This window comes from Condylura cristata, unplaced genomic scaffold (assembly GCF_000260355.1).
Source record: "Condylura cristata isolate star-nosed mole 26May11 unplaced genomic scaffold, ConCri1.0 scaffold00012, whole genome shotgun sequence".
Classification (NCBI taxonomy): Eukaryota; Metazoa; Chordata; class Mammalia; order Eulipotyphla; family Talpidae; genus Condylura; species Condylura cristata.
Genome location: NW_004567113.1, coordinates 33,288,579 through 33,312,837, shown reverse-complemented (window position 1 = coordinate 33,312,837; position 24,259 = coordinate 33,288,579). Strand labels below are relative to the sequence as shown.

General features: G+C 37.7%; 1 protein-coding gene across 1 annotated transcript in view; it reads left to right on the top strand.

The window, feature by feature from the left end:
- The window catches only part of ATP10D (ATPase, class V, type 10D), a 72,306-nt gene that overhangs the window by 15,524 nt on the left and 32,523 nt on the right, over positions 1-24,259 (top strand). Inside the window, exons 2-10 of the mRNA XM_004681484.2 lie at positions 4,410-4,736; positions 6,548-6,742; positions 13,054-13,258; positions 15,530-15,615; positions 15,944-16,050; positions 16,300-16,431; positions 17,118-17,245; positions 17,359-17,611; positions 23,944-24,182. Of these exons, the coding sequence (XP_004681541.1) occupies positions 4,447-4,736; positions 6,548-6,742; positions 13,054-13,258; positions 15,530-15,615; positions 15,944-16,050; positions 16,300-16,431; positions 17,118-17,245; positions 17,359-17,611; positions 23,944-24,182 (1,635 nt within the window). The 5' untranslated portion in view covers positions 4,410-4,446. The remainder of the gene's footprint in view (positions 1-4,409; positions 4,737-6,547; positions 6,743-13,053; positions 13,259-15,529; positions 15,616-15,943; positions 16,051-16,299; positions 16,432-17,117; positions 17,246-17,358; positions 17,612-23,943; positions 24,183-24,259) is intronic.

Below are 24,259 nucleotides of genomic sequence, written 5' to 3'. Positions count from 1 at the left end.
TTAGTTGGTCAGCCTGTTGCTCCTGGCTCTGTCTCTGGTGAATCCTCTCACCGCCCCCACACCTCTGGCCTCTATCCCAATTCTGTATGCATAAATAAATAAATCTTTAACAACAAAAAAAGAAAAATAAATAAACCAAACCAAACCAGAGATGAGCCCTGAAAATTCAGGGAGCAGGGATAACCAGTAGAAAATCAACAATTAATTAGGCATCCCTCACTGTGATCTCAACCAAAGAGCCAAGGCACAGCTTGACTGGTCTAGCAAAGAAGTTACATCAGGGACAATAAAAAAGTTGTCTCCTGGTGAATGAAACTTACTCCCAGAAGATAAGATTCTAAATGGACTGGGTAAATTTTAACAAGACACCTTGTTTTCCTCAATACATAGATAACATCAGACAGATACATTGACATCTAGCTGGGTGGTTAAAATATATCCATTGCAAATTGTGTAAAATGCTCCCTGAGAAGTTCAAAGTTTGGGCCTCTTTCCCAGACTTATCTAATGCTGTTTTTGTGATCTAGTCCTCTATCTAACGCTGTTTTTGTGATCTAGTCCTCTGTCTTGATTCTTTAACAAACTCACTTAATTTTGGCTGTACTTTATTTAAGCCAATAAAACAAACTGTGATTCGTCACATTTGGCAAGACCAAACTGTCCTGGGTCATTTCTTATCTCAGCCTTTGGAAACCAAATACAAAATTCCCCAGTTATATGGATCAACTTTTTTTTTAAGATTTATTTTTTTATGCTTAAGTGTGTGTGTGTGGGGGGGGGAGAGGATACACCAGAGACAGAGTGGGGAGCAGAACAGGCAGATGGACTGAAATACACAGCTGAGGGGAGCAGCAGGCAGGTCAGGAGAGGTCTGCCAAGCAGGCAGGTCAGGAGAGGTCTGGTCTGCAACTCCATGTGGGTCAGTTCCCTGGCCAGGGATCAAAATCATGCTGCAGTAGCTTCAGAGAGCTTCTTTTGCACCACCAGGGAAAACTCTGAATCAACTTTTGATTAAAACTCTTTCTCTCTTAAGAAGGTTCTGGTATTAAAAATAAATCACTGTGAAGAATAAACAATTCATTGCTTTCTCTTTTCACTAGCTACTTTGTAATAACATACCTTTAAGTTTCAGTTTGTGTTTGACATTAATGTACCTGTTTGCAAACTGTTCTCTTGATAACTGTATAATAAATCTCCAGGGCCCTCCCTGGTGGCTCAGCAGGTTAAAGCACAGCACAAAGAAGCTTAAGCCACTTCCGCATGAGTTCGATCCCCACCTGCCCTGGAGGAGATCCACATGGCGTGGCAGACCTCTCCTGACCCGCCCACTGCTCCCCTCAGCAGTGTACTTGGACAATCTGCCAGTTCTGCTCCCCACTCTGTGTCTGGTGAATCCTCTCACCCTCCGCATCTCTGGCCTGTACCCCAGTTCTGTATGAATGAATAAATAAATAAATCTTAAAAAAATAATAATAATAAATCTCCAGCAGTTACTGTCTGGGTGATTTAGTAATTTTGTTTGGCTATTTCTGAAAGTTGGACATCTTTACACAGCAAATTTAAGGGTTTATGGATGGGGAGAGATTCTTTGTGAATTTCTGTTGGTGAACTGTGATGAGTTTCAATTTTCTGTAAGTCAGGCATTTACAGGAAGATAGTTTCTCTATCCTTATCTGTCTTAAGTTTTGTTTTCTTGAGGATGCAAGCATGATATTTTCCTTTGTGTAACTTCCAATTCTATTTTAGATTGAAATTTTTTCACAAAAGTTGTTAAATATATCTTGACTAGATTTAAAATGAGAGGTGGCGAGCCAGAAGATAGAGTTGTATTGAAAATTCATGTAATGAGGGTATCAACCTCAAACAAATAAAATCATTTATTCCACAACCAAAATGGATTTATTTGGAGACAAACCAATGAAAAGGCAGATTGCAAAGTGCATGTCTCCTGGAGAAAACCATATAACTTCGTGAATCAAAAGCCTGTGATTTATATCTCCATTGGAGGGCCACCTTCTTCCTCTGGGGGAAAAAGGCAACATCACTTCCCATCAGAGATGTAACACATATTGGGACCTACAGTTTGGTTTTCGTATGTGTGGACACAAAACTCATTTAAATAACAATTGTGTGTACTTTTTTTTTTTAAAAAGATTTATTTATTTATTCATACAGAACTGGGGGACAGGCCAGAGATGCGGAGGGTGAGAGGATTCACCAGAGACAGAACGGGGAGCAGAACAGGCAGATCGAGGAAGTACACTGCTGAGGGGAGTAGCGGGCGGGTCGGAGAGGTCTGTGGTGCCATGTGGTCACCTCTGGGGCAGGCGGGGATCGAACTCATGCGGAAGTGGCTTTAGCTTCCTAGTGCTGCGCTTTAACCCGCTGCGCCACCAGTGAGGGCCAATTTTGTCTACTTTTTACAAAGGCAAGAATTGATTTGTAGGATGTTTGGCTCTAGGCTATATGTGTGTCTCTGTGTTCTGGGTTCCATCAGAGGCTATTTCCCCCTGGGATCGCAACACATTTTGAAAGCACTAAAATAGAGTGACTAAGCTGACCCTCACTATGAGCTGGTTTAACTTCTAAACTAGACATTGGAAAGGATCCCTACCATATGATAATTTATACCATGCCTCTTCATTTTTCTCCCTTTAATCCTTGAAACACTAACAATTTATTGTCTTGGGAAAGCCAGTTCTACGACCTAGCAACCACTTTTCAGGAAAGAGAAAGTGGTGGGGTGGGTGAGTTATCGCAACTAGGAGCTGGGAGAGACTAGACCACTGAGAAGAGGAAGGCTCAGGACACCAGTGATGGAGCCCCAATTCTGTCCTCCCTAAAATTCCTTGAGAATCAGAAAAGGGAAAAGGAAAGGTCATCAATGATCAAACAACAGCACCTCATCAAAGGTTAATACTTTGAAAGCACTGAGGAAGGTGTGTTGGGGGCGACCAGGTGCGGGGTAACACAACTATGGTGGGACTAGATAAGGGCGATGATACACTGGGCCTCGCATTCGCATCCGGGAGATACTGGTGGGGCTAGATAAGGGCATAACGAACTGGGCTTTGCATCAGGGGGCGCAGCGATGAGTCACCGCTTTAGAATTTGAACCTAGAATCTATATAAGAGACCCTTTTCCCCTATAGCGCTGGCAGTAGCTGCGGACCCTACCCTTGAAAGCTCCGTCTCAGCTGCTGCCCAGGAGCAATAAACTCTACTCGTTCAGCCTTTCTGTCTCCCATCTTTCTTCCTTGTGGGCGGTCACAGAAATCAGGACAAGACAAGGTGGACCTAGAAATACTTTGGCAATGAGATTTTTCCCATCATTGACTTGTCTGGAACGGGTAACTTGGGGAAAGGCAAGGTTCTATCTAAGTAGGTCCGCTTTGGTTACGTAAGGGCCAGTGTATTAAACGAGTGTGTTAGTAAGAATGAAATACCTATGTCATAAGGTTGATGTAAGTACTAAATAAAAAAATGCATGTAAAGTGCACTGCAAAGGGTTTGGGATATAGTAGGCTCTTAAATGTTAGCTTTTTAAAAAGTAAAATTAATGAGCTCATATTCTAGGCAGTACTACATTTTTTGGAAATAAGGAAAATCGGTACAAGATTGTGTATCAGGTTTAGTTTAATAACTGATAGCACTTTCATTGACTCACAGCTTGGTGGGCTGAGCTCAGCTGGGAACTGTTTAGATTGTGCCTGTGTTGGCAGGGAACTGGCAGGCAGCGTCTGACTTGGTTGCTACAGGCCACGTGTGCTTTTCCTCTAGTGGACTTATCTGGGGCCCCTGGCAGGGGCTACAAGTTTTCCAAGAACAAGAAGAGCAAGCAACCCCATGGGCAAACAGGAATGGAGGCTGTTTTTGTGTCCTGCTAGCCAGAGGGAGGCAAGTGACCAAACCCAGACCTAAGGGGCTCTAATGAATGGAGGGCAGTATGTACACACGGGTGAAAAGAATTTGCATCCATTTTTTTATCTGCACAGAGTTTTATTGACTTACTCACAGGCTTTATGCTGGGTGATTTACATATTTTTCCTTTAATGCTCACATCAATTTCCTGCCCTGTTTAGATAAATTAAGACACTTGTACCCATTAAGCCTAAATTACTACCTTCAAGTTATGGGGTGACCTTTAGATGCTGTCTTTGGTTGTTTAGAAGTTCTGTTTATGAGTTAGAAGGTGTGTGCTGTATTTAATACAATTTTTTGTTTGTTTTAAACAAAAGTTTGTTTTAAAATGTTTAAGAGTCCAAATGTTTAAATGAGTCCATTTATCCTTTGAACAATTGGATCATATAGTCATTGGCATAAAATTTTTTTTTACTATACATTCCATTCTTTAGAACTTTCCAGAAGCTGAAGGGGAGTGTTTTAGTGCTTTATTATTTGTTTACCAGGTCACCCACACGACCTGGATCTTGCTGTATTTTGGACATGACTGAGCTTCTTCAATGGGCCAGATATCACTGGCAGCGGCTGACTCGTGGTACAAACAGGACTGATGATGAGAGACCATACAACTATTTTTCTCTACTTGCCTGTGGGTGTGAGTCCTCTCAGACCCCCAGACTGGCAGGAAAACACCGGGTTGTTGTTCCCCATCTCCGGCCCCTCAAAGATGAGTATGAAAAGTTCTCTGGAACCTACGTGAATAATCGAATACGAACAACAAAGTATACGCTTCTGAATTTTGTGCCAAGAAATTTATTTGAACAATTTCACAGGTACTCTTTTATTCCTCAGAGTCTTAGAATGTGCATTGTTATTCTGTTGATTTCTCAGATTTTTCATTCCCTTAGCTTTGTATGATACCTACATCATCTCTGTTGTCATTGATGATTGATTTTAGAGTCTGTTGTGAAATGACAACCCTTTACATGCACCTCGCATTTTACAAATGGCTAGATGCTTCCTCTACCAGTTTTAGGAGGTTAAACACCGAAGGAAATGCAGGTTAAGTGGCTCCTTAGCTGGGGACCGAAGACATATAGACAAACCATGAAAAAGCGTAGTTTTTCAGTGTTATAGAATGCTGCCAAGTAGAATGAAAGCCACAAAAGGAGAAAAAAGACTAGTAGCGGAAGCAATAGAAGAGGAAGAGCATTTGAAGTTAATCATGAAGAGATTTTGGATGCAAGGCATCAGCAAAGCACATTTCAGATGAAAAAAGCAGTGTGAATAAAAGCAGAAAGACAATAGCAGCATAGAAGATTTTTTTTTGAGACTGGGAAGTAATCTGTCTTCTCCGACCAACATAAGTGGAGGTAAACTGAAGGCAGAGAGAACATTTAGGAAGATGCTTTATCTATCCTGATGAATTGTAATGGACAACTGAACTTTGAACTCTTCACTGGTAACAGAAAGTAGAACTTATTTCAGAAACAATGGATTTGATGTGGGAATTAGGTGAAGATGATGTGAACATGTTGAACTGTGAAGACTAGGTGATAAACAGAACTGTTTATTAATAAAAATTAAGAAGAAGAAGGTTGACTGGAAGGTTATTTGGTTATGTAAATGCTGAGTTTGAGATTCTCATGTGAGCATAGTTTCTCAGAACTCATTATTCATTTACTGGGCAGCAAGATATAGTTAAAGAATAGATGCAAATTTGTTGAATTAATAGGCTTTGAATATTAGTGGTGTTTGTGTCTTTTATGGAGTTTGCAATCTAGAGCACTTGTTGGAATTAGAATGTGAAACTTGAACAGAGTTCAGGGCAGCACTGTAGATTTGGATCAGTCTACACGGAAATGGTGGAAAGCAAAGCAGGAAGAAAATGGTTAGGAAAGAAATTTTCAGAGTAAAAGAAGTTGAAAGTGAGAGAGGATAAGTGTTGGGTGGATTATTTTAAAGCTTGACAGCTAACAGGTATAAATAAATGATGAAAAAAGGGGTTGTGTAGAGATGAGATTTTCTTTCTTTTAAGGAATGGGGCTGTTTGATTTTACTCTGAGGTTTCATGGAAGATCATTTGTATGTGTGAAACAGAGGAATGGAGGATGTTCCTGAAAAGGTGGTTCTGAATGGCATAATTGCAGAAATAGAAGCCTTGGTCATGAAGGGAAAAAAACCCCTCAGGCTTTTCTACTTATTTTTGAGCCTTATTTGAATCCAGTGTATAGACATACAAATTAACCTCTCAAGTGTAAGAGTTGCTGTTTTTCAAAGTGTATTTTTACAACACATTAATTTAATTCGATCTAGTTTTTATAATGATAGAAAAAAAAGCAGTATTTCCTGTTATGATCAACATCATATGTTATACTGCTCAAGACTCACAAGTATTTACTATTTTATATTGAATAAATACTAATTTTAATTTAATAATAAAAGTAGGCACAGCTGGAAATGTACAGGGGTAATAAAAAGTTTATTCAGATTTGTTAGATTTAGCTAATTCTGTTCTGTAGTATCCAAAATCAATGCAGAAGAACTATGGAAAACCCTCTAAGGTATTTTTGTTTTTTTTGTTTGTTTGTTTAAGGGATTTATCTGATTCTTTAACACCTCCTTGTGTGTTTTTGGGTTGCAGAGTTGCCAATTTATACTTCCTGTTTTTGGTTGTCCTCAACTGGGTACCTTTGGTGGAAGCCTTCCAAAAGGAAATTACGATGTTGCCTCTGGTGGTGGTCCTTACAATTATTGCAATTAAAGATGGCTTAGAAGATTACAGAAAATACAAAATTGACAAACAGATCAACAATTTAGTAACTAAAGTTTACAGTAGGTAAGTATAACAGAAACTTTACTAGGAAGTACTTGATCCATTTAGAAACATGCAGAATATTACTTTTTTCCCCCATTAGTGACCCTTTCTGTGATAGTGATGTTTTCAGCCAATATTTATTCAAGTTGAATTGTAAACTTAATTCAGATTCCATAGGAAAACAAAAGTGTGTAATCCATTGTCAACCTAAGAGTTGATAAAGCAAAACTGTCATGTGTAAGTGGAATTGAACAAGTGAAACTTCAAACCACAAGAAGAAAAGCAAACAGGTTTTAACACTTGATGCTATAATTTGGGTTTAAAAAGAAGATAGGTTATGAAAAACAAGAATGAATATAGAAACCAAGATGAAATAGGAAAAGGAGAAGCCAAGAGATACAGTAGAAAAAAGGGATTGTGAAAAGTGGAGACTATTATTTTTTTGTGCGTGAAGCTAGAGATCTGAAAACTCTTCCCATTCATTATAGCAACAATTGAGGGCTTTCATAACAGGAGGTCTTTCCAGGAACACATTTACTTTCTGCGAGACTTGTATTTCTAGTATGTAGGAAATAGAAAACTTGTGGAGCCAAGAATAGAGTCAGTTAAGATAAGTTTTGAACTACAGTTATATTACTTGCAATCCCAGGATTTTTGCTCTTAGATGTAAGTCAGTGTCCAGTAGATAGTATGACTTGGTTTTCTTTGCTTATTATCCCAACTTAAATATCTTTTGAAGTGAGATCAGTAAGTTGTATTGACTCAAACAAAACATATTAAGCTAGTAGCCAAGGTAATAGAGGTGAGGTAAACAATAGTTTGTACAAAACTACTTTAGCACAGTTTATGTTGATGTAGCTGTACCCCTTTTTAAATTCAAAGCTATGCATAATCATCCAAAGAGAAAAAGTCTGGTATTAAGCACTGACATGAGGTGACAAGATGATTTAGTACTTTTAGGACCCTGAGTAAATCCTATTGAAAATCCAAAATTTCACGTGATCCTCTTAAAAAAAATACTTATTTTACTAGTTTCTCTATTTGAATACTTAACTATAAAGTTTACCTACTTTTAATGTTCTTTAATTATAGAAGTAATGCATATTTACAAAATGTGAAGAGAAAAATTAACTACGATGGTAGTATCCAAAAACAACTGTGACATCATGGTGTTATTCTTCAGTTGTATGCACATGTGTGTGTATGTGTGCTTCACAAAATTGAGAAGGTGCTTCTTATATTGTCTATACGTTAATTCTTTTCACCCAGTACTGCACTATTTACCAGGTTTTTATCCTTTAAGAAAGTATTACTTAATAGCTGCACTGACTGCCATATGATTCAAAAGTGGTTTTTCTTCTCCTAGAATTCTTTGTTGCTTCTTCATCCTTGCATTGCACATCTGATACAGTACACAAACCATGCAGCATTGTCTCCATAACTGGCAGCCTGTCAAATTATATGGACACTGGTCCACCATCCTATGACCATGTTGTGGATTGAATGTTTGTGTTTTCCCCAAACTCAAGCCCTAACTCCCAGTGGGATGATATTTTCGAGTGAGCCCTTTGGGAGGTAATTAGCTTTAAATGAAACCATAGGATAGAACCCCTATGATATGATTTTTCACCTTAGAAGAGGAAGAAACTAAAGCTCATTCTCTTTCTACCATGTAAGGACATAAATGTTTAAATATTTGTAATTTATTTAAGTATGTCCTTTTTATATAAGTTTGAAAATTTATACTTCTGTAGGTATTCCTTGTGCAGAAAATTTGGAGAGCAAATGATTATTTCACCATTAACAGAAATGAAATGATTAGATCAAAGGGGAGGACTATATTTAAGTCCTTATTTGTGTGCCTTTTATGAATGAACTCCAAAGTTCATGATGTTAGTTGTCTGGATTTTCCTTTTCTGAGATATATACGTGTGTGTGTGTGTGTGTGTATACTTTTAGAACAGACTGGTAAAACTATGAATTGAGCATGTTACCTGTCTCACAAACTCATGCTCACAATAACATGTGAGCATATTCTGGATGGAGAGAAATAACCATGTAAAGGAACAGTAATGAGAAAAAAGCAGTCAAAGAGAGAGTTTGCAGCCTCCTGTGGAGGGACTTCATTATCTGGCTACTGCTTGGACATTGTATTCGTCAAGGTTCTCCAGAGAAACAGAGCTAATAGGATTGAGGCTTGTTTTAAGAGATTGGTTGTTGTGATTATGGAGACTAATAGGTCCCACAGATCTACTGGAGTCTCAGGAAAGCAGGTGGTATAGTTCTGAAGGCCTGAGAGCTGGCGAACCAGTTAGTATAGGTTCCAGTCTGAGTACGAAGGCCTGAGAACAGGTAAGAGCAGTGACAGAAGAGTATGTCCCATCACCACTGGCCAGTCAGGGAGAGAGCACCTCAAACTTCTTCCATGTTTGTATTCCATTCAGGTCTCAAAAGGTTTGATGAAGCCCACCCTATATTGGAGAGGGTCATTTGCTTTACTCAGTTCACCAATTTAAATGCTGATCTCATCCACGTCCAGGGCACAGACATACCCAGAGATAGTGTTTCACTAGACACTTGGGTAGCCATAGCCTGGTCCAGTTAACACATCCAGTGAACCATTGCAGATGATTTCCGTTAGTGGTAGGAGATCCATCTTTTGGGCAGAAAAGTAATGTGGCCAAAGGTGTGCTTTGGGAATATTGGTCAACTTGATTTCTGGAGCTAGCCTAGCTCCCTCGTAGATCTGCCTCTACTAATCAACCTGGACATTACTGGGAAATAGATGCAGAATTCAGGAAGGGATTTATAGAAGAAATACTCTAAAGGAAAACCCAAGTAGATTTGGGAAATTTCTGTTATTGTTGTGCTTTCTAAAATAAAATGCCACTGATAGAAACAATAAGCAACAATTTCAACTTAGAATGAATTAGAAGCTATAGCAAGGTAGATATCTAAGTGGAAATTCCCAGTGAGTGAATAGGAACATTCTACAGAAGTTCTGGAAGTAAGAAGCTACAGAGAGAAATTTTGAAGTCATCAGTCCAATTTAAAGGTGATCTGCAAGTTAGGAGTGATGTAAATCCCAAGGAGAGAAAATGTAAAAGTCAAAAAGACAGAGCTGGGAGCCCACAGGTAGACATGCCTCTTTCAGCCCTTGCATAGTGCTAGCTTAGAGTTAATAATGTGTTTGTTTTTGTAGGCTCTAGAAAGTTCTAATCCTGATATTGCCTCAGTTAGTCTCTTTGGTCAAATCAAACTAGATAATCCCCAGTTTCCATCATTATGAATATCATAGTATAAACTGCCAAGCATCATACCTAGACCTTCCTAAGTGCTTAAGGGTTAGTCATTATGATTATTATTATAGGTTAATGATAACTATTAGCTAGAATTTATGCTTGTCACCTTAGTGAGTCAATTAGTATTTGAGAATTCCTTATTACACTATACAATGTTATAAAGTTGCCTAATAGGAGACCTGGGGTATATATGTTTTTTCAGGTGTACTTTCAGACATAATCTGGGGTGATTTTTAGATGATTTGCATATAAACTTAAATATGCGAAGTAGTCGTTTATTCAGTTAAAGTCTACTACAAGATATCACTTTATGGCTGTTTTGCACAATAGAGTAGAATCAGATAATTGTCTTTTTTAATCTATCTTTGCCACTTACTTTTGTTTGGAGGAATAACACTTATATCCTCCCCTCCTGCAATTGTTCTTGAAACAATTTATAAGGATATAAAGAAATAAATGTAGGCTGTAAGACCATGCCTTGTTGATGGAAATTTACTAACAAATTACTTGAAATAAAAAGAAATCACTGTAGAAAACAAATTTCTCAGTAAATTAGGATGAAAGTATTAGGCCATTAATTTTTGCAAGCTCTTGGAAACATATTAGCATTGCTGTGCAGATAATTCAGTGCTTATTTGTAATATGTTGTCTTTACAGGATGTTTAATTTTATTTGGAAAGTGTCACTGGGAATTAACAAGTACTTATCTAGAAATTAAACATTTAAGCCTAATTATGTTCCAATTAAGTGAAACTATTACAGAGAACTGGACGTTCTTAAGGTTGTCTTTAAAATAGCAGCCAACTAGGGTGGTGGACTCTGGGTGGTTTCATGGTGGGTATATTACAGTGCAACACCTGTTGGGGGTATCTAGATATTATCTTAACTAAAAATAAATTTACTCTTTAATCAAAAATAAATAAGTAGTCCCTCCCTGGTGGTGCAGCAGGTTAAAGCACAACACTAAGAAACTAAAGCCACTTCAGCATGAGTTCGATTTCTGCCCTCCCCAGAGGTGACCCACATGGCATGGCAGACCTCTCCTGACCCACCCACTGCTCCCCTCAGCAGTGCACTTCGTCGATCTGCCTGTTCTGCTCCCCACTCTGTCTCTGGTAAAGCCTCTCACCACTCCTGCACCTCTGGCCTGTACCCCAGTTCTATATGCAAAAATAAATAAATCTTTAAAATAGATAGATATAGATATATAGATAGATAGATAGATGATAGCTAGATGATAGATAGATAGATGATAGGTAGATAGATAGATAGGTATATGATAGATAGATAGATAGATAGATAGATAGATAGATAGATAGATAGATAGATAGATAGATAGATAGATAGATGATAGATAGATAGATCGATCAGCAGCCATTTGTGAAATGTGAAGTGTTAGGGTTTCTTTCAAGGATTACAGAAATGTGCCAAAAATAAAACTGTTGATAGGTCAACAAATTTTACTCTCTGCTATGTTGTAGGCACTGAGAGATTTAGAGGTTTAAACTAAAAATAATCTGATACCTGCCCTTGAGAATTTATATTGTTTTCTGTTCTTGAATAATAACTTTGTTGATTTAGGAGTTTCAAAGGACTTGCTAAAGTTAAGATTTTAGGGCTATATCTTAAATTTATAGAATTTCAGGATTCTTAAAATGAGATGAAATATCAGTATTCATCTAAAATAATTAATCTTATCTATGACATTTTCCAAAGCAGTAGTTCTTGAAATTCCCTTTTGTACCCACAATGAAACCATGTTTTATTTGGTGATCATTAATGAGTGACTACAGCTGGAAGTGAAGTCTGCTATTTGAGAGGCAGAGTCTGAAGCTGTTTGCCTTGTTTCAAATTCCAGGGCTGTTTAGGAGATATGTTACCTTGAGAAGGCTACTTAACCTGTCAAAGCCAGTTCACTTTTACCATCTTTAAAAGTTGGATCATTGTGCCTTTCTTAGTACCAACCTCAGAACAAACATGATACAAACATGATACAAAAATGATACAAACATCAAGTGAATTATGATAAAAGTATTTGATAAATACAGCTGTGCCCAGTGATAATTCATTCTTTGCTAATTATAAAATCACTTTTGATATTTTCCTAAAAATACTAACAATGAAAAAGAAATATTCATTCACAATTCCACTTATTCTCTTTCAGTGTGTTTGAAGTGAAGGCCACATTCTCCATAGTTCATTCGTACCCCTCTCTCCTTCCTCCCAACTATCACCCCAGTGGAGTCACTGTTCATTCTCCATTGTGGATTCTCCCCAACTTTCTCCAAAGCAACTTGACACTGAACTCTTTAGAGAAGCAAGTTGAATCTAGAACATTGCATGAAGAAGAGACTGAGCACAGTAGCCTGACCAGTGAGAGTAATAGGGAAGTACAAATAACCAAGTAGATGCAAGAAAGTTTAGTTGTACATACAGAGTCCAGGAAGAAAGACCAATTTACTGGTTTCTCAGTCAAGGAAAGATAGCCTTACAGTGAGTCTACTAGAATTATGAATTTTCAAAAGTATCCAGTAGCTAAAGGTGGTAGTGAATACCTCACTGAACTTGTTTTTGTGCACCACACTCGTCCATGCCCTGTGTCCTACATGTAATATTTTTAGCACACAAGCACTGAGTAGTAGATGCGAAGCTCTCTCAGAGCAGGTGATGTATCTTGGACCTTGAGGATCTGGCACCTGACCACAGGACATCTCACAGGTATTGCTCCAGGTATTAATAGACCCACCAAATGTTAATTTTTATTTTGTTCCAGAATTTCACTCAAACACGCAATTGGTTCAAAATCTTATAGGAAACAAAAGCTGAGAAATCTGTTTTGGCAGCTTAGTAACTAAACGTTAGTTGCAATAAATTGTGAAATTTAGATTTTACCAATTCTCTAGCTTCTCTTTTTACCATTCGATGGATTGGAATTCACTATCATAATTTAAACATATTGCACGCTATGTTAAAAAAAATCTGTTTTTGGCTTGATATTCTTTTGAAACTTTTTTTTTTTTTTAATTTTAGGAGAGAGAAAAAATATGTGGACCGATGCTGGAAAGATGTGACAGTTGGAGACTTTATTCGCCTCTCCTGTAACGAGATCATTCCTGCAGATATGGTCTTACTGTTTTCTACTGATCCAGATGGAATCTGTCATATCGAGACTTCTGGTCTTGATGGAGAGAGCAATTTAAAACAACGGCAGGTGGTTCGGGGCTTTGCAGAGCTGGTGAGTAATGTGTTCTTAGTTAGTGACTTATTGACATTTTTTTCGCCCCAGAAAATGACAGATCTCATTTTCATGGGTGTAGATAGATTTACCATTATAAAATAGAATCGCAGAGACTGATCAATTCCTTGTCAGTGGAGGTGTGCTATACTTTATACATAATAGGATATGAGTTCAAACATTTTGTTTTGATAATCATACCTATTTTTAGAAAAGAAATCCGAAAAGCTACAGAATTATTTTTCAATTTGGAAAATTAATTTGCTGTAAAAATAATCACTTTCTAACTTACTTTCTTAAGGTAGTTTAAGTTTTATGTTTTGCTTAAGAGAGACATGAGTTGGACATTTTTCCTAAAATCTGTAATTTCCTATATACCAAGTCATTTTAAACGTTTGTAGCTTCTCATGCCCCAGAGATTCTAGACTAGACTGTGTTGTAATACAGGAAAGAAAGAATTTGAAGTTAGTACTAAGAGTTTTAATGAATTCCAGTTCTGCCTTTTAATTACTGTGTGACTTTGTGTATCAAACACTAGGTCTCAAATTCTTTTTTTTTTTAAGACTTATTTATTTATTTATTCATATAGAACTGGAGTACAAGCCAGAAGTGCAGGGGCAGTGAGAGGCTTCACCAGAGACAGAGGGGGTAGCAGAACAGGCAGATTGATGAAGTACACTGCTGAGGGAAGCAGCGGGCGGGCAGGTCAGGAGAGGTCTTTCACACCATGGGGATCACCTCCAGGACAGGGAATCAAACTCTCACTGAAGCAGTTGCAGCTGGCTTGCAGTGCTGCATCCTGCCCCATTGTGCCACCAGGGAGGGCTCAGGCCTCAAATTCTTTATCTTGAAGTGGACATGATAGTGTCTCTCGTAGCATTATAGTGAGACTCAAATGAGGTAAAATATGCAAAATGTCATACATTATGCCTAAATGTTAGCTTCCCTTCCCTTTCTCTAGAAGCTCTTGAGATGAAGTATTTTAACATTTATGGTATTTTTAAAAGAAAATGGAACCTACTATTATTAAGTCAGGTTTCTTTCATCATATACTTGTAAACAAAAAATGTTTTAGCCAAATAAAATTCTTATCTTTAATAAATTTCATCATCAGATAAGTATTGAGCCCATCTTCCTATGAATTCACTTGATCTTCTGGAAGTTATTTATGCCTCTCAAGTTAATGTCACTGTCACTTCATAAGCATTCTTGTATCTAAAACACTGGTAAAAATCTTGTACATCTTGGAGTTCTGTTACATACTACTGCATACATGCTTTTAAGGCATTTCAGTGTCATTTAAGGGTGCACACCCTCAAAACCGATGCTTCAGTTATAATCCTGACTCTGTATACCATTTCATTTTGATACTTAACAATTTACTAGTCCTCTTTCAGTCTTGTTTTTTTAATTAGACTTATCCGCAGTACCCATCTCTTGTATTATGAGGAAGAAATTAGGTAGGATATTTTAAAACACGTGCGAGAGATTCTAGTTCAGTAATTTAAAATACTAATTATTAGTAAATCAAACTATATAGTCATATAACTAACATTTTCCATGTTTGCCATGATAAGTTCATATAAACATTATGAAGTATATTAATATCTCCTTTCTTTTATTAGTCAAAAATCTATATGAAATGAAAGGAAATGAGATAAAGTTGACATAGCGTTTTCTTAATGAATTCATGCCAATGTTCTTTGTAAAGATCTTTTGCTTATTTGCTCATTGTTGATAAAGCATTCTAAAATTATCATTTGATCCATTAGGGAATTTTTAAAGATATTTCTATCTAGCTTATTTTCCATTTTTAAATAAAATTTTGCTGGAATCAAATGTATACATGTTCAAGATTTTCATATATACTTACATGTACACACATATACACAAGCATATATACTCACATTTCGGAAACTGCCTGCATGATTAAAGAACAGCAGAACAATTTCCAGTGTTTCAGTGCCTTCTAGATAAAAGAATGTGAGCTGTATGAATAACAGCTCTTCTGCAGAGAGGACTACAGGGTCGCCAGCATGTGACTCTTATCACCTTCACACACTTACTGATGCCCAAGGACCATCCTCATCTAATTTATTTATTCATAATTATGCCTGTACTACCTTTCATTTGAGCAACTTGTGACCTAAAGTGTGTGACAAGAATGCCTTCGTTTTACCTTAGGAGAGGGTGAAAGGGTGACCACTTAAATTTTAAGGGTTTAACCTGGAATTCAGTTTGTTTTGTGATTTTAAAAATATTTATTTTTAGGACTGTGAGGTTGATCCTGAGAAATTTTCCAGTAGGATAGAATGTGAAAGTCCAAATAATGACCTCAACAGATTCCGAGGCTTCCTGTGAGTAGTCCCTGATTTACCTTTGTGGGTGTGAGTGGAATTGCAAACGGCAATTATATTTAACCCAGTAAAACTTTTGCATTGTTATAGCGCTAAAATTATGTCACTAAAGTTATCTGAGTCTCTGTAGAACTAGCAGTTGACAATGAATAGAAAACAATGGTAGTTAGAAATTCACTGTCCCGTTTTTCCCAGCCAAAGCAGGTAGTACTAAAATAACAATGGTAGTTAGATGGGCCAGAGGGTTGAAACCTTACCTATGAACTGCCTGATTTATTTCATCCCACCTTTGCTATTTAAAAATGAATCTACATGCTCTTTCTTATAGAGAACATTCCAACAAAGAACGTGTGGGTCTCGGTAAAGAAAATTTATTACTTAGAGGATGCACCATTAGAAACACAGAGGCTGTTGTGGGCATTGTGGTTTACGCAGGTTGGTTACCCTTCTCGCTTTTCCCATTGTCTCTGTGCTTTCCTACAAGTTAATATTTTTCATGTACTTGAAATGCAATCTACAGAAGTAGAACAGGAATTTTGGATAGACTTCGTCATTGGTCTCTGCTTTTCCAAATGGATCACAAAGACAAACCAATTTGACAAAATGTTATGTAACTTCGTTTAATTAACTTGTTTGCTACTGGTTTTAATTTGCATGTGCTCTGACATTGTGTTTCCTATGTAGGCCATGAAACCAAGGCGATGCTGAATAATAGCGGTCCCAGGTATAAGCGCAGTAAATTGGAAAGAAGAGCAAATACAGATGTCCTCTGGTGTGTCCTGCTTTTGGTTATCATGTGTTTAACAGGTGCACTGGGTAGGTAAACTTTGAGTATTTGCTGACTTCTTTTCAGCAAGATTACCGTTTAAAAAGTACTTTGGGGGCCCTCCCTGATGGTACAACAGGTTAAAGCACAGCACTAAAAGGCTCTGGCAGCCACTGCAGCATGAGTTTCATCTCCGGCCAGGCAGCTGACCACATGGTGTGGCAGACCTCTCCTGACCCTCCCCCCCTCCCTCCCCCCCGCCGCTGCACCATTCAGCAGTGTATTTCACTCCATCTGTTCCCCACTCTTTCTCTGGTGAATCCTTTCACCCTCTGCACTTCTGACCTGTGCATTAAATAAATAAACCTTTAAAAAAAAAAGCACTTTGGAAACTATATTTATGAATGTTTAACTTCTGTAAAACCAAATTACTGGTTCTGTTAGCCAAGAATTTGCTCCCGCACATCCTTCTGTCTCTCCTGCTTTGACCCGAAAAGTATTCAGGTTGAATGGGCTTAGTTACATGTTGTCACAGCACTGATGGGACTGGGGGATGTTTGAAGAAGCAGGAGATTGTGCAGCTTTTTGATTTTTTGAATTTTTTTCCCCAAAACCAACAGTTGGTGTTCAACCGAAATATGTACTCTCATTCCTCTTCTTTAGGAAGAAAGTTCTATATTTGCAGCAATATAGATGTAGCATTCTTTTGATGTTTTGTGTATTTTTTTTTTGAAAGGTCATGGAATCTGGTTGAGTAGATATGAAAATGTGCCCTTTTTTAATATCCCTGAACTTGATGGACATGTCACACCTCCAGGGTTGGCAGGATTCTATATGTTTTGGACTATGATCATTTTGTTACAGGTAATTTCTGTCATAGAATTTTAAGATTCTTGCTACTTATATCACTTTGCTTAATTCCTCATTCTTCCCCCCACCACCTTTAACATTTTTAAACATTATTTGTTTCCTTTTAGGTCTTGATTCCCATTTCTCTCTATGTTTCCATTGAAATTGTGAAGCTTGGACAAATATATTTTATTCAAAGTGACATGGATTTCTACAATGAGAAATTGGATTCTACTGTTCAGTGCAGGGCCCTGAACATTGCTGAGGACCTTGGACAGATTCAGTACCTCTTTTCAGATAAGACAGGAACCCTAACGGAGAATAAGATGGTTTTTCGAAGGTGTAGTGTGGCAGGCTTTGATTACTGCCATGAAGAAAATGGTGAGTGCTCGGTTTCTATGAAAACCAACCTTAAAATGGTGGTCTTTTTGTACCCACTTTAAAGGTTTGATAATTCTGGCACAGAAATGCTATATTTAAGGATTGGGTACTTCATCCATCCAAATGACCATCTACCTTCAAAAGTTAGTAAATCAGGGCCCTCCTTGGTGGCGCAGTGAGTTAAGACACAGTACTGCAAGCTGGTGCAGCCCCTTTAGTGCGATTTCAATCCCCAGCCCTGGAGGTGATCCATACTGCATAGCAGACCACTCCTGTCTCACCCACTGCTCCCCTCAGCATTGTACTTTGTCAGTCTGCCTGTTCTGCTCCCCACTCTGTTCCTGGTGAATCCTCTCACCCTCCGCATCTCTGGCCTGTACCCCAGTTCTGTATAAATAAATAAATCTTTAAAAAAAAAAAAAGTAGGTCAAAAATCAAGTTGGCTACTGCCATGGTTTCTTTAAGAAAGTAAAATGGTAGAATTTTTTAATTTTCCAGTAATATGTTCTATGAAGATTATTCTGAGAAGTGCCTAACACAAATGAAAAATCCTACTCTACAGATTAATCACCTTCAATAATTTGATGATTACATAACCATCTATTTCTTCATGCTTATTCGCCTAGAGGTGAACATAGACATTTACACATTTTTCCTTGTATGAATTAAAACACACTATAATGTTGTTTTGCAGTTTGCTTATTTTGCTCAAGAATATCTGTGTACTTTAGTTCAGGTCATTTCATAAGTTAACATTAGGTGCACTGTATGTTGTCGAACTTAGTCTGCTGTGCTTGGCGGTGGTAGGTGGTACTGCATGTGTTATTATAAACACTACTTGTAATTAATGTGACTTATTCACCAAATATTTTGTGTGCTTCTAATATGTGACCTGTATCTCTAATCTTAGGTAGTTTAGAATTTAGGGTGATAAGATAAACAAATGAGACTAAAAATAATGATAGGTAAAAGGAAATCCATTGTGCAGCATGCATTTTTGTGACTTGATACTTGTGATTTTTTTTTTATATATTTCTAGAAGTGGAATTGACAGATCCACTCACCTACAAGATTTCATAGTGCCTACAAAATTTGTCTCTAAAACATGCTAATTTACATTCCCACAACCCAGAAAAATAATGCTGCTTTTTCACCCTCATCTGTAATAGGATGTTATTCTTTTCAATCTGTGTGGTTTTGACACAGCACTTCATTATCTTAATTTGTCTCTGATTAGTAATGAGATGTTTAGCTTTTTACATGTTTATTGGCCATTTGCACTTTCTTGACTAAGTGTGTCTTTCCTATTATACAAATGGATTTTTCTTATTGTTAGTTATCTGTAGAAAGGTTTTACCTTTTGGTACAGGGCAACCCCGATATGGAATGAGTTGCCTGATTGTGGGTCTTCACCCTTGTGCTTAGAGTGACATAATGATACTGCAGGCACATACAAAAGGGTTAATTTGCAAAAGAAGGGGAAATGAATGTTTCAGGGAGAAAAAATTGGTAAATACGTCTTACCAGTTCCGCTGATCTGGAATCCCCACCGCGTACTGAGAGCCAGCAAAAAGCCACGAAGAGTCAAGCCAAGAGGCCAATAGACCAAGAGACGCAAAAGCCAAGGGAGCCGAGCGACCCCCAAAGCCCAGGTCTGGTTTTATATCAAGCCTGGCTGCCTAACTCCACCCTCAGAGCCCAGCAATCCTGCCTTCAATAATGATGGGATTTGTAGTTTCCCGTGTCTTGATGGCTGTGGTCTGGAGTGGGGGTGGAGTCCACAAAATCTGTGTGGATTTTGACAGGGCAGCCTTTAAAGGCTCAGTTTATAGACCCCTGGCCACAGCCTGTGGCCAGTGTCATTGTTCTCATTTGTGCACATGTATTGAACCAGTTAATAAATAATTTGAATATAACCCTGATATTTTATGTGGCTTGTATTCTCCTGATTCATTAGTTATCACTGTGTTAGTTTCCTTTTACTGCCTAAGAAATTAACACAAAGTTTAGGCCTTAAAAAAAACCCAAATATGCCATCTGAATGCTTTATCCACTCACAGGGTCTCTAACAGCGCTGAAATCTAGGTCTCAGCCGTGATTAAATGTTATCTGAGGCTCAGGGTCCTCTGTTTTTAGCTCATTGTTTTTGGCAGAATACAGAGTCTTGAGATTAAGAGGTTGAGGTCCCTGCTTTTGCGCTGGCTGTCTGCCCAGAACCATTCTGAGCTTCTGGAGGTGACCCACCATTCCCTCCCACACTACCTTTTCAATGTGACAATTTGCTTCTGTAAGGTCAGCAGGAGAATCTCTAGCTTTGAATTTCCCTGACTTCTGGGGAGTTCTGACCTCTCTTTTTAAATGTCTTATCTGATAAGGCTTACCTAGATGAAATCAATGTTAGAGTTAGTTCTTTGTGTTAGCTGCTATTCTTATAATTACTCTTGTGAAATAAGCTACACACTTGTGTTTGGGAGAGCTTTGATTCAACATGGGAGACAGCTGTGGAAACATAAGACTACCTTGTTAAGTGTTAAAAGATTAAAGTTAGCATAGCATCCTTGTTCCATATATTTTTGATTTTCAGACAGCTTGGAGGTGGATTTTGCAATGTTTAAGATATGGGGCCTGGTAGGATATTAAACAGGAAGTTCTTGGAATATTAGAAGTATATGGGGAATTAATTTAGAACAAAATGTTAGTGTTAGCAAGGATATATGGATGATCCAGCTGGAAGGAACACAGCTGAGGGTGTTGTTTACAAGTAGGTCAAAATTAGCATACTGGAAATATTTGGGGGTCAATTCCTAGTAAAATGTTAAGTGACAACATGAGGTTGTTGCAGTTAGAATAAGTTCTGGACTGGTCACCTTTAAATGAAGGATGGAGAAATGTGATAAAATTGTTCCAGTCTCATTGTCACTTTTGCCAATGCAAGTAGTAGGTCTGTCAAGTTACTGAATATTTGAAGATGGAAATTGATAGAGAAGCCAGATTAAATAAGAAAAAATAAAGATTTAACCTAGCACCAGCCAGGTATTTACCTTGAATCAAAGGAAAGTTGCATATTTGCATGTTTTCTCAAGTTGAGTCTGAAATCAAGAATTCCTGTCTTGCTCTAAACCACCATGGAACAAATTAGAACCATCTTTAAGAGCCATAGGATGTCGTCATTCTTATTTGGAAAGATTTTGTTTATCTGTATGATGATAAACCTTTGCATCTCATACCCAGTTTTAGAAAAATTTTTTCACTTGACTCTAGAAGTATTGCTTAGTAACTTTGCTTTCTGAATCATGGTATAACTTTACTGGTCTGTTTACATCTGATAGTTTAAACAAAATAATTAAAGCTTTCTTGATTCCACTCTTGCAGTTCTACATAATCGAACAAGTTTTTCCAAGTAGCTGAGCTATCTGGCACTACACTAATTATACAATTGCATGGTGACTGATTTTCCTAATGATAGGTAGGAGAAATTCCTAAAGTATAGCCTTCATGATTACATATGTAGTATGGCATTCTATTTACTTAAAAATGGTGTCATAATCATAATTTCTTTAGCTACTCAAGGATTTATGATCCTCAGCACTGCTGACATATTGGGCTAGATTGCTCTTTGGTGTGTGGATCTATTTTGTGCATTATAAGATGCTTAGAAACATCTTGGTCTCTGACACTAAATGCCAGTAATATTCCTCCAGGGTTACAACCAGTCATGTGTACAGGCATTCACCTCTGTTGAGAGCCATGGAATTGATCTGTAATATGCAAATAACTGCTGCAGAGTTATAATGTTGTGGATACACATGCTACCTTTGGAGTCACAAAGACTTACATTCAAACTCAGTTTTACTCCCAACTAGCTGTTTAACTATGCTCAGAGTACCTAGTCTCTCTGGATCTTAGTCTCTGGTACAGAGTAGAATAGTGATATTTCCTAACTGATAGCATTATTTTTAAATAAAAGGAGAATATAAAGATATTGAAAGAGATCTTTATATAAAGAACCTAGCCAGATGCCTGCTAAAAAGGGGATAGAAATCCACAAGTGTCAAAGCCCTACCCCATATCCTAGCCTTGAATATGTCTATCCTTAATTTATACATTATTCATTTAGTAAATATTTAAACCACAAAACATGGACTCATTTCAAACAGGAGATATTGACCATGTAAAATGATAGGGAATAATGCATGTTAACGTTAGCATATATGGTTATATTTAGAAAACAAAATAGAATTATGACTCCACACTTGACCGTGCAGGTTAAGAAAACTATAGGAGAACAAAGACTTAGTTTTAATATTTTACTAAGTGGTCAGACTTGGACTAAGTAGAGACAACTTAGAAATACATTAAGCACATATATGTTGATTATCAACTTCTGTGTTCCAAAAATTGGATATATGATAGATAATCAAGACAAATAAGGTCCTTGCACCCACAGATCCTCTATTGGAGGAAATCGTCACAAATAATTTTAAATCAAGAAAATATTACAAAATTAAAAGTGTTTTGGAGATAATTACAATGGGGTGATATGTTATAAAGTGATTGGAATACTACTTAGAGTTGGATAGCTGGATAGAGCCTCTCTAAGGAAGACATTAGGAATAGCTACATTGGAATGTTTTCTTGAAGTTTAAGGACAGCTGGCATAGATCTCACTGAAATGAGTTTGGCAATTTTCAAAGTAAAGAATATCAGAGAACCTGGATTTTATTGGCAGCTTGAAAGAGCAAAGGGCAAGAAAGAGAGATCAATAGAGGCCAGACTGTTTTGAGTTATGTAAGTCAGGATAAGGAGTTCTCATTTTATTCTAACTTGTGAGACTTAGATTTTATTCTAATTGTGAATCCATGGAGCATTTTGTGCAGGGAGTGATCTGTTCTGCTTTATCTTTTAGGAAAATCACTTGAGCTACTATGTCAGGGATGCATTTCAGAGGGGCAAGAGACCAGTTATGAGGCTACTGCACTGGTCCAGTTGTGAGATGATGGTGGCTTGGATGATGGTAGCTAAGGTGATAACGATGGAGAGAAGTAGAGATATTTGGGATATATTTTAGATGAATGATGGACAACTATTGGTGATGCTTTGAATAGGAGGAATAGCAAAATAGGATTAAAAAACAATTCCTAGATTTTGGGCATAAGTATCTAGATAGATAGGTGAAATTTACAAAGATGGGAGACTGGAGAAAATAGATTGATGGTGAAAAGAGGAATTCTATTTTGAGCACGTGAAATTTAAGATATCAATTATTTATTTACTTATTTAATAAATATTATTAGTACCTATCAATCACTGCTTTGACTGAGTATAATATCAACAAGATGGACAAAATTCTCTGCCTTTTTGAATTTATATTGTGATGATTTAAACAATCAAAATAAAATTAGACAGTGTCTAGATGGTAGTAAGCTGTGAGGGAGCCTCATAATATAGGTAGTGAGATTATCTGGTACGTCTTCACTGACAAGGAGACTTACCATGAGACTTGAGGGAGGTAAGGGAGTGAGCCATGCAGTTATCTAAAGAAAGAGCCTCCTGGGCATCCAGTGAAGAGTAGCCAGTGGATAGTGGAATCATGAATCCAGATTTCAACTAGAGGTTGAAGGTCTAGAGATAGGGAACATGTACACAGAGATGATATTTCAAAGATGGGATTGGATGATGCCACCAGGAGTTGACAGGTAGAGAAGGAAAGGGGCTCCCTGACAACTCAATATCTGAGAGCTGAGAATAAAAATGTGCAGGAGAAAAATAAGAGGAACATCTGTTGAAGCAGGAGAAACAGCTACATATGGTGTCACGAAAGAGCCATTTCAAGGAGAGAATGTCCAACTCTGCAGAGCATTGCCAAGCACTCAAGTAATATTTGGACATAGATCCTTGGATTTGGTCACCTAGAGCTTATTGACGAACTTGAAAAAAGCAAGGTCAGTAGATAGATGGGGTTGAAATCCATGAAGTTAATTGAGGAGAGATTGGGGTCAATGCAAGGTGACATCCCTGAGAAGGCTGGAGGGAGTGGGATTCAGATTACAAGTGGAGGCTTCGGTGTTCGAAGCTCTAGCAGGGGGAGGTAGAACGTGTGGATACAGATGTGGATAGACTGGCTTGATGTGGGAAAATAAGGAAGTTCCTATCTAATTGCTTCTACTTTTCTCAATGAGGTAAGTTCACTCAGAGTTTTAGAGGGAAGTTTGGAGCCTGAATTTGTAAAGGGAAGAGATGGCATGAAATGGCTGCTTAAGAAAATGCCTAACATATTAAATTTGCAAGTGGTTCTTCTCAGATAATAATCCAGTGTGATTTTTATCATTCAGCAAAGAGGTTAGAGTCCTATCAGGAAGTTGTCTCCGAAGATGAAGATCTTGTAGAAGCTCCCAGTGGTTCCCTCAGCAATGTGGCAAAACTAAAGGCCTCCAACTGCCGGGCAGTTCATCATGGGCCTTTGGGAAGTAAATCCTCGAATTATCTTGTGGGGAGCTGTTTTGCTTCAGGAAGTGGAGAAGGAGCCGGTGAAGTGCCTCACTCCAGACAGGCTGCTTTCAGTAGCCCCATTGTAAGTGTGAAGGCGTGACTTGGATATTGCACATTCTACAGTGAATAATGAAAGAACTTCCTTGTAATTCTGATAGA